The following is a 10,793-nucleotide window of genomic DNA, read 5'->3' as shown; positions in this document are numbered from 1 at the left end:
CAAACAAACATACCAATTATGGCATATGAATTTGACATAACCTCCAAACAAAACCCATATAACAAACCCAATGAAAATGTCATCACTACCTCCAAACTAAAACCCTTTATGCAACTCTATGAAATATGTCACTTGGTGTGTCAATCAAAATCCATACAATCATGTGGAAGAATAAATATCAGTCAACCATGATGCATAAGCAAGCACATCAAGCATACCATACACCTTCAAATAAAACTCATATAACTCAATTGAATGTCATTATTACTTGCAAACAGAAATCCCATCATCCAACTAAAAGGTGTTATTAGATAGTTCATGTAAATGTCATACAATCATCATGTAAAAGTATCAATATCACTCAACCATGTTGCACGAATCCATACAAAATCAATTAAATCAAAATCAAAATCCATACAACTTATTGACGTAGAACTTTATCTCAAAAAGTCACAATCATCATGCATGAATAAGCACACTATGTGTTTGACAAACATTAGTCACAATGTAGGCTTAATATAAAAGCAAAAACAATTGTACAATGTTATTTCATATATGTTATTCTATCGCGATGCCATACCATATTATTCCATAAGAATTATCAAACATAAGAGTCAATGTCACTCAACCATGAGGCATGAACAAACACATTAAGCATCACATAATAATTTAATCAAATTTCATTTAACCCTAATTCATATGCACACTAAAAGTCATCATAAAATTTAATGACATACATGCCATTAGACCCTTGACAAAAAATCTATATGATTAGTGACACTTGATTAACATCAACCATGCACATGAAAACCAAATACTCCATAATAGTTATATGTAGATTAGTTATACAAATTTCATACAGCACCCATAACACTCAAATTCTTCACATGTAATCACCATGCATGAGTACACTAGGCATATTGTAGGAGTTTCATGTAACCTTCAAACAAAACCCATTCAACTCCACCACCTATACACCATGATGTAAACATAAAACAAAAATCCATAAAACTTCCCCATAACACTCAAATTCTTCACATGTAATCACCATGCATGAGTACACTAGGCATATTGTAGGAGTTTCATGTAACCTTCAAACAAAACCCATTCAACTCCACCACCTATACACCATGATGTAAACATAAAACAAAAATCCATAAAACTTAATGAAATTAGCATACCCTTCACACAAAAGCTATATAGTTATATTACAAAAGAATGAATATCGCTAACCATTGTGCATAAATAAGCACACCAATAATGTTGCATAGCTAATTTGCATCTAATCACTATAGATTGCTTAATGTTCTTGTGCATAAGGTTGACAATAACAAGATACATAAAATCATCAAGCACAAGATTCTATAGCAATCAACCATGAATCATGAAAAAGCAAATTAAGCACACAATACGAATTTGATTCGACCTTTAAGAAAAAACTCTAGAACTCAATGACATATATGTCATTAGACCCTTCATGGAAAAATCATACACTCATAATACATAAGAATCAATATCACTCAATCATAATGCATGCACAAACAAAATCCTTCAAACAAAATGGCATGTCATTAAACCCTTCATGCCAAACCCATACAATTATCATGCATGAGAATAAATGTCAATCATGATGAATAAACACTTGCATTGAGAATAGCATATGAGTATGATACAAACTTCAAACAAAACCATAATTAAAGCCATGCAAGTCATACCATATAAAATATATAATTTCAGTGAAAATAAAATAGTCTTTATTTTTTATATTTTCATTAATCATACTTAAATATATATACAATTGCTTAATTAACAAAAGATAAATTATTTTAATTAACTTTTAAAACATAAATTTGATTAGCATAAAAATTTAATTTAATTAACTTTAAAAACAGATGAAAATAAAAGTAGCAGAAAAAAACACCTCTTGAAGGATGTCCATGGCCATCCTTAAAGAGTTTATGGAGGGGTGGAATACCCCTCCTTAAAATGAAAAACTTTTTATTAATTATAATTGTTAAGTAATATTTACAAGTTCTTCGAATTTTCATCACTACACAACCATTTCCAATTAAGCAAGCTATTGACATCTTCAAAATTATAGCATTCTTTGACTTCTTTTTTGTATTATTTCTTCCAATCCAAAAGAAAGCTGCACAATGCTCATTTCACACCGAACATTAATAAAAAAACTTTAGCATCAAAATCATGAAATAATTTCTCCATTGGTTAGCAAAAACATTAAATTCTCTGAAATAAGAAGTTTGAATTCTGGGACGTACCTTGGCAATCAAATTTATAGCTCATTGTTGAAAAGCATAACTCCTCCAACCCATAGTAAAAGAAATAAACCCTATACAAATCAATAGACATTATACATACGTTAGAATCTTCATCCAGAAATACAAATTAAAATAAAAAAAATATTAATAAACATCATTAAAATTAAAAAATTAAAAGATGTATAAGATGGTATCTTAAAAATAAAACCCTTACATCCTCTTATTTTTTAATGAAAAAAATATCGTACTTTTCAAGCTCACTTTGTAAGAAAGCCCAGTGTGTTATTGCCAAGTTTCAGACTAACTGCGGATCTCACATTAACTGTTTATGAAATTTTGTAATTTTTGAGTTAGATCATCTGTTATTGCTTAGTTTCAAGTCTTTTCTAATTTACAGGAGCTGCAAGGGAAGGAGGAAGAGGCCCAAGCATTTGGGATACGCATTCCCCATACCCCAGGTTAAACTTTTACTTACATCTATTTATCTGTATCTTCCATTTCTATCGACAACACCTTGTGTAAATTGAAATTAAGTTAATATTCACAGACATCAAAAGATGGCATTAACCATGGAGGCAACTAAACTGCAATCAGAATAAACTGGGCAAATATATTAAGACACATATAGAGCTCATATATGTGGGTTGATACGAGAACATCTATTGCAGGATTGATGATTCTTTTGTGCTGAGCCCATTTCTCGCCTTTCAAGTCCAGTAACTCTTCACCTTCCAATTTCTTGAGAGCATTATTGGCCTCAATTTTCTCATAATCATCAGACCTCACAGAGAGTATCTCTTGCACCAGCTGGGGATCTGCAATATTTGTTCCTGCAACAGGTCCAAACCAAAGCAAGAATGTGCTCCTTGTAATGCAAAATCGCACCCCAAGAAAAAAAAAGTTAAGTAACCCATTAGATTTCAGAATTAGTCATTTAAACACTATTCGTTCGACATGCATCAGATATATTTTGGCCTTACTTCACCCTGTGATGAGTCCTTACAGAACCACTTGTGTGGGCAAGATGTTACTGGTAGGACTACTGAAGGTGGTTAGCCCTCAGTAATCTGCCCATACAAGTAATTCCCTGATATACAGACGATTGGGCATTAGTATAGTTAATCTGATCAGATCAATTCAGAACTGTTATGAAGTTCCAGCCAGTTACATCTTGGTTCTAGGTGGTATGCATAGGGGATGTGCTTGATACGTATGCCTAATATATGAAACCCGATACAATGTCTATATGCAGAATTTAATAGCAATATTATTATAGACTGCAATACGTATGAGTTACATTTCAAATTATATACATATTGGCATCTGTCTGTCTTTACCCACCATTAAATATATCATTAATAATTAATATTTTAAAGCAGTAGTAATATTAATAATCTATAGAATAAGTGATTAGCAAATACATAAATTATTGGTATAATTAATTAATTTATTTATTTATTTATATATATATATACTCAAATCTGATAAGAATTAAGGAAGGGTTATAAATATAGATATTGATACAATAATAGATATTAATAGAATAGTTATAATTAATACAGTATCTTTAGAAACTACTCTACAGTAAAACCACAGAGTGTAATACTATCTGAATTTAAATATATATATTTATATATAGCAACAGTAATTTGAATGAACAAATAAATGTGAGATTATAAATTTGATTGAATTACCAATTCAATATCAGAAAGAAGATTGTGTTATCATTGATTGAATTCCAGTTAAGATGGTTTGGTCTCCTAGTCAATATAGTTAGTCAATGTAGTTTAAGTCATAAATATGTGGGGATGGATTAATTCTGGTTAAAACAGGCTTAAATCTAGTAAGGGACATTACATTTATCTAAAACAACAATACGATTTACAAGCAAAATGTACGGTTTAAATGGATTGTTAAAGAAGCAATCTATTCTTATAACCCCAAAGAGACCAGTAGCTCAATGGTTAAGAACCCAAGCATACTAATGGGAGGTCCTAGAGGAGATTCCTAGTCTAACAATCAGTGTTTCTTGAAAAAGGAGGAGAAAAAACTGTTACAAGAATAACAATAGAGAAAAAAAACAATGATAACAAGACTGCACCATAGATTTTGGTCCACTGATGATAGAATGATAGAACTCTGGGCAGAATATCATGAGAAAACTATCGCATAAGATTAGAACTGGCCTGCTGCATCATCTTCCAAGGAAGAGCTTGTATGGAGACTGAAAATGCCTCAACCACACAAGTTGGAGAAGTACTGATCCGTAATTTTATTCAATATTAATTCTATTTATCCTCAAGGCATAACTGCATTCTCTGTATTGGATCTGAATACAGAGAATAATGAATAGCATTCATTAAAGTTTACTGGGATGGAGAGCTTCTGTACTGGTGTGTATGTGGTGGGTGGTTCTTGTAACAGTAGAATTCCCACTGGATTATCATATTCGGTACAGCCTCTGCTTCACATCAGGATGGAGGAGCTGCAAGGGAAGGAGGAAGAGGCCCAAGCATTTGGGATAAGTACTCCCACACCCCAGATTAACTTTTACCTTTCTATACATCTATTTATCTACATCTTCCATTTCTATCGATTGAATTTCCCTCATGCAATTCATTTTAGTAGCTTAATAAAAAAAGCAACAATCTTAGAATGACCTTAAAAATTTAACACAAAGTTTAATGATCGATTGGAATTGATGTATAGATTTTATTTAGCAGTGTAAATGGGATACTCCTTCCCCTCAATGTTCTTGCTTTCGTCATATAGTAGTTTAATGTAATTGTGTTTTGTTTTCTTATCACTTTTTTCTGTAAATATGTGAATATAGGCTAAGGCCTTTAGGTAAATGAGTCAAAAACTTTAAAAGGGGACAGTACGATAGTATCAATGTATAAAGCAGAAACGCAAATAATATAAATGTAAGTGAGGCAAACTCACCTGAGTTTGCAAAATCTGCAAGAGAAAATACGTAATCTGCAGGTTAAAGAAGTTGTTTGTGGAAGGCACATCTATCTGTTGTTCTAAGTCTAGTTTGTCATAAAAAATCAACCAATTCACTAAATCCATAAATTAGAAAGGAAAAGAATGCCTGAAATGACTATGAGCTGGGAAATGGCCTGTTGTTGACAAGAGTAGATTGCAGGGGCTGCTTGGTGGAAGGCACATCTATTTGTTGTTCTAAGTCTAGTTTATCATAAAAAACAACCAGTTCACTAAATCCAAAAATTAGAAAGGAAAAGAATACCTGAACTGACTATGAGCTGGAAAATGGCCTGTTGTTGACAAGACTAGATTGCAGAAGAGGCTGCTAGGTGGAAAGCACATCTACTTGATTTTCTAAGCCTAGTTCATCATAAAAATTAATCAGTTTACTAAATCCATAAATTAGAAAGGACAAGAATGACTGTACTAACTATTGAGCTGGAAAATGGCCTGTTGTTGACAAAAGTAGATTGGAGAGCCTAGTTTGTGGAAGGCACATCTACTTGTTTTTTTTTAAGCCTAGTTTTGTCATTAAAATTAACCAGTTCACTAAATCCATAAATTAGAAAGGAAAGAATGCTTGTACTGACTATTGAGCTGCAAAATGGCCTGTGGTTGACAAATGTAGATTGCAAAGCCCAGTTGGTGGAAGGCACACCTACTTGTTTTTTTAAGCCTAGTTTGTCAAAAAAATTAACCAATTTACTAAATCCATAAATTAGTAAGGAAAAGAATGCTTGTAATGACTATTGAGCTGGAAAATGGCCTATGGTTGGCAAGAGTAGATTGCAGAGCCTAGTTGGTGGAAGGCAAACCTACTTGTTTTTTAAGTCCAAATCTACTTATTTTTTAAGCCTAGTTTGTCATAAAATTTAACCAGATTAATATATCCATAAAAAGAATTATTGTACTGACTATTGTGCTGCAAAATGGCCTCTGGTTGACAAGAGTAGATTCCAGAGCCTACTTGTTGGATGGCACGTCTACTTGTTTTTTTAAGCCTAGTTCATCAAAAAATTTAACCAATTTACTAAATCCATAAATTAAAAAGGAAAAGAAAGCTTGTACTAACTATTGAGCTGCAAAATGGCCTGTGGTTGACAAGAGTAGATTGCAAAGTCTACTTGATGGAAGGCACACCTACTTATTTTTTCAGCCTAGTTTGTCATAAAAAGTAACCAGTTTACTAAATCCATAAATTAGAAAGGAAAAGAATGTTTATTCGAAATGTTGAGTTGCAAAATGGCTTGTGGTTGATAGAGTAGAATACAGAGCCTAGTTGGTGGGAGACACATCTTCTTGTTTTTTTAAACCTAATTGTCATAAAAAATTAACTAGTTTACTAAATCCATAAATTAGAAAGGAAAAGAATACTTATACTGACTATTGAGCTGCAAAATGGCCTATGGTTAACAATAGTAAATTGCAAAGCTCAGTTGGTGGAAGACACATCTACACATTTTTTAAGCCTAGATTTTCATAAAAATTAACCAGTTCACTAAATCCATAAATTGCAAAGGAAAAGAATGCCTGTACTACTATTGAGCTGCAAAACGGCATGTGGTTGACAAGAGAAGATTGCATAGCCTGCTTGGTGGAAGGCACATCTACTTATTTTTGTAAGTCTAGTTTGTCATGAAAATTAACCAGTTTACTCAATCCATAAATTAAAACAAAAAATAATGCTTTATACTTTATAGTATTATACTGACTATTGAGATGGAAAGTGGCCCTGTGGTTGTCAAGACTAGATTGCAAAACCTGCCTGGCGGAAGGCACATCTGCTTGTTTTTCTCAGCCTGGTCTGTCACAAAAAATTAATCAGTTTACTAATTCCATAACTTAGAGAGGCATTCTAAAAATGGCCCTGTGGTTTTCTAAGCCTGGTTTGTTATTAAAATTAATAAGCTTACTAAATCCATAAATTAAAGAGGCATTCTTAATATGGCCCTGTGGTTGGCAAGACTAGATTGCAGAGCCTGCCATGTACTTGTTTTTCTAAACCTAGTTTGTCAATTACAAAGGAAACGAATGCCTGTACTGACTATCGAATTAGAAAATAGCCTGTGGTTGACAAGAGTAGATTGTAGAACCTGCTTGGTGGAAGGCACTTCTACTTGCTTTTCTAAACTTATTATAGAGAATATGTAAGCATCCATATGGCGGTGACACATTATGGCTCTTTTGGGTGTCAAGGGACCTTCTGTTAGTTCACAGATATTATTGTCTTTTCTTGGTTGTTTGACAGAGATCGACCACATGGTGGGTTGCTAATTCTTGTTTATTGAGAAGAGAAGCATGTGTGTACAAATAAGTCCCCACAAAACTGCACATGATACAATTAGAGGAAGCCTATGACAAAGCCCTAGAAGTAGACCTAACAGCAGGGCATCCTAATTAAGATAACATTGTTTTTGGTTGATTTCCCTACACAAACAAAGCATTTGACAATCTTGTTCAACTGGCAAAATAAAGCCATCTTTATTACTTTTTATGGCGTCTGCAATCATGATGAACTAACAAAGCACACTAATCCACACATTAGAGTTGTTTTGGGTGTCCAGGTACCTGTTAGTTCACAGATATTATTATCTTATTCTGGTTGTTTGACAGAGATAGACCTCATGGCGGCTTGCTAATTCTTGTTTAGTATGAAGAAAAGCATGTGTGTACAAATAAGTCCCCACAAAACTGGACACGATACAGTTAGAGGAAGCCTGTGACAAAGCCCTAGAAGTAGACCTAACAGCAGGGCACCCTAATTAGATAATATTGTTTTGGTTGATTTCCCTACAGAAACAGAGCATTTAACAATCTTGTTCGACTGACAAAATAAAGCACTCTTTTACTACTTTTTATGGCGTCTGCAAACCATCAAAAACTAACAAAGCACACTACTACAATTAAAGATTCAAGGATTCAAACAAAGAAATGCAGAGATGAAAATCCACACAAATAAATTACTAAGAGGGTCATAATCCACACGAAAAAAGTAAATGACACAATCAGTAGTACAAATGCAATGCTTATTGTAAAGAATTCGACTAGAAAAATACAATACAATGCCCATTAAAACACATACCCATGCCAAACAGGTGCTGGAAAATGCATAAAATCCACCGCCCACATTTGCACAAATTTGTCGGGCAGAAGAAATAGGCCTCTGCTATCACTTATTCCTCATTTCATACTTCTCATACAAATTCTTGCGCAGTTCTTCCGCAAACATGAAAAACAACAAATGCAAAATGTTTCTGCGAGCAGTCAGGGAAATGAACAACAATTAATGCTTTAAAAAACAATGAATAGCATTCTTTTATATAGGCGTCTCATGAGTTTAACCGTTTGGTACTGCTTTTTTCCTTAAAAAAAAACATTTCCGTTGAAAGGAGCGCAGTTCAAACGGCTGGAAGATTGTCTCAGACATTTACATTAAGCTTGGAAGATTTTTGCAGATTTACATGTTTGTGCAACAATTCATTGTCAAAGTATTATTTAAAGAGATTACTTAAGCATTTAAATACATTATGGAATCATTTGATTGTCACACAATTGTTTATGATCCTAACACTAGAAGGAACATTTAATTTAAGAACATTTTGATTTGGAGCATTAAAAGTAACAACACCTACAATATTAGTATAATCCTTAAGAGTATATTTCTACGGGATTTAATGTCAATCAACACAATGTCCATATTTATTACAAGATTAGATCTAATACAATAATATTATTCTCAAAAGAATATGCAGAAATGGATGAGAGTGTCATCTAAATGCTAAAAAATAACACAAGAACCACAACCCACCTACTCTTTATTAATTTCAATAGTGATGTTAACTTGAATGAATTTAGCTTTAACATATTTGTTGGAATGACTAAAATTATTATTATTATCTAAAGACATGTCACAAACTAACATCAATAGATGCTTAAGAAGCCACCACGTGCTTACAAACCCTAGGTACAAAGTGAGCCTCCTAAAACTGAGAGAAGCATGTGTTGTAGAAATTGTCAAATATTAGGTAATCAAACCTCAAGCTTAATCCCTATGTGCAATTGCTCAATGCTAGAGAAGGGATTTCATCCACAATCTAATTGTAGTAATCAAGGTGTTTTTGTAATAACCCACTATACTTAACCCAACAAAATTTTGACCTTTTTTTTTTTAATAATTAATTTAATCATTTGTGTTTGATTCAATCGCATACTCTGGGCATCCATCCATTTGGATTAGGCATTCATCCATCCGAGATGAGCATCTAACCATACGGGTTAGGCATATGTCCATACGAAACATAAGGTTTCATCTATCCAATACGGGATAGGCATCTACCCATACGGGGTAGGCATCTATCCAATTGGGATAGGAGGTGCTCTGACCAGAGACTTAGACTCATTGGGACCATTCGGGTCCTGAGTCACTCACTAAGTACTACACTCCTCTAATAGGAGTGCATTGAGGTTGTCGTCCTTAGGAGAAATAAAAATAACATAATGCAAGCTTGAATTCCACCTCGAAATTTGGCTTAAAGCCTCGGGAAGTCAAGCGAATCCATATGGGATTCCTTCTGAGTATGCATTGAATTACTTTTTCTTTTATTACACTTATCTTTCAAATTAGGATTCTTCGCAATCCTTCTTCTTACCAAAACCTAGACCCCATCCACGAACGCCTGAGTACTAGGGACAACTTCGTCCCTAGACTGCCTACATAGTCATTTCGGCACGGGATCAAGGCGTAAAATATGTAGTTCTATTTTCTAATCTATGGTTTAATGTAAACCATTTGGTGGGTACAAAACCCTTTCTAGGTTCAATGTCTCAAACAGTTTCTCTGCGGTTGCTACCCACGATGGTAGCACTTAAGCAAAGGCTCAAGATGGCCTATTGCTTGTGGACTAAAACAACTAGATCCTAATACCTATCATAAGCGTCACCCTTGACCCAATTGTCAATCGTCAACAACTCTTTGAGATTAAATCAAATTTATAAAAGCATTTCACTCAATCAACCCTAAAGGGGTTTACTATGATTTAACTCAGCGGATGTAAAATCATTTAAGGATTATCTTATTAGATTATCGATCCAAGGGGGATTACCCTCCCCTTGGATTTTAACTTCCAAGTGTCCCTTATCACTCCCCGATGATTTATAGGGACGATGTCACAGACGTCGTTGATGCAGCTTTATTAGGCATTAAGTGTAGTAGTTCAACACGACTGCATTACCCGTAAGCGTGACCTAGAGGCACCGTAAATACCGAACGCTGCTAGGTTTTTGTTTTCCAACTCCCTTTGTTTAGTTTTCTAACTAAGAGGCTATGAAAACTTTTAATTAGCAGCATGCTTGAAACAATTATGAAATGAACGTGCATAATTAGACATTGCAAAGCTTAAATAATTGAAATAACTACTTCTATGGGATTCATGAACCACTTGAAAACTAAATTATTTAATAATCAAAACTTGAAATATAACTTGCACAATAATGACAATTATGAAACTCACATATTGATAATTAAAC

General features: G+C 33.7%; 1 protein-coding gene across 3 annotated transcripts; it reads right to left on the bottom strand.

The window, feature by feature from the left end:
* Positions 1-2,567: 2,567 nt before the first annotated feature.
* On the bottom strand, positions 2,568-8,730 carry LOC131079766 (uncharacterized). Of its 3 annotated transcripts, XM_059211065.1 has the most exons (3): positions 8,610-8,730; positions 8,350-8,430; positions 2,568-3,109 (listed from the first exon to the last, which is right to left on the bottom strand). In XM_059211065.1, exons 1-3 carry the CDS (start codon positions 8,692-8,694, stop codon positions 2,859-2,861), a joined length of 417 nt encoding a protein of 138 aa, XP_059067048.1. In that variant the 5' UTR covers positions 8,695-8,730; the 3' UTR covers positions 2,568-2,858. The 3 variants fall into 3 exon arrangements, 1 of the variants encoding a protein (XP_059067048.1); XR_009358890.1 differs by lacking the exons at positions 2,568-3,109; positions 8,610-8,730 and adding an exon at positions 4,201-4,764 and having other exon boundaries at positions 8,350-8,586; XR_009358889.1 differs by lacking the exons at positions 2,568-3,109; positions 8,610-8,730 and adding an exon at positions 4,771-5,627 and having other exon boundaries at positions 8,350-8,586.
* Positions 8,731-10,793: the final 2,063 nt, after the last annotated feature.

This window comes from Cryptomeria japonica, chromosome 9 (assembly GCF_030272615.1).
Source record: "Cryptomeria japonica chromosome 9, Sugi_1.0, whole genome shotgun sequence".
Classification (NCBI taxonomy): Eukaryota; Viridiplantae; Streptophyta; class Pinopsida; order Cupressales; family Cupressaceae; genus Cryptomeria; species Cryptomeria japonica.
This window is presented reverse-complemented; position numbering and strand designations above follow the sequence as displayed.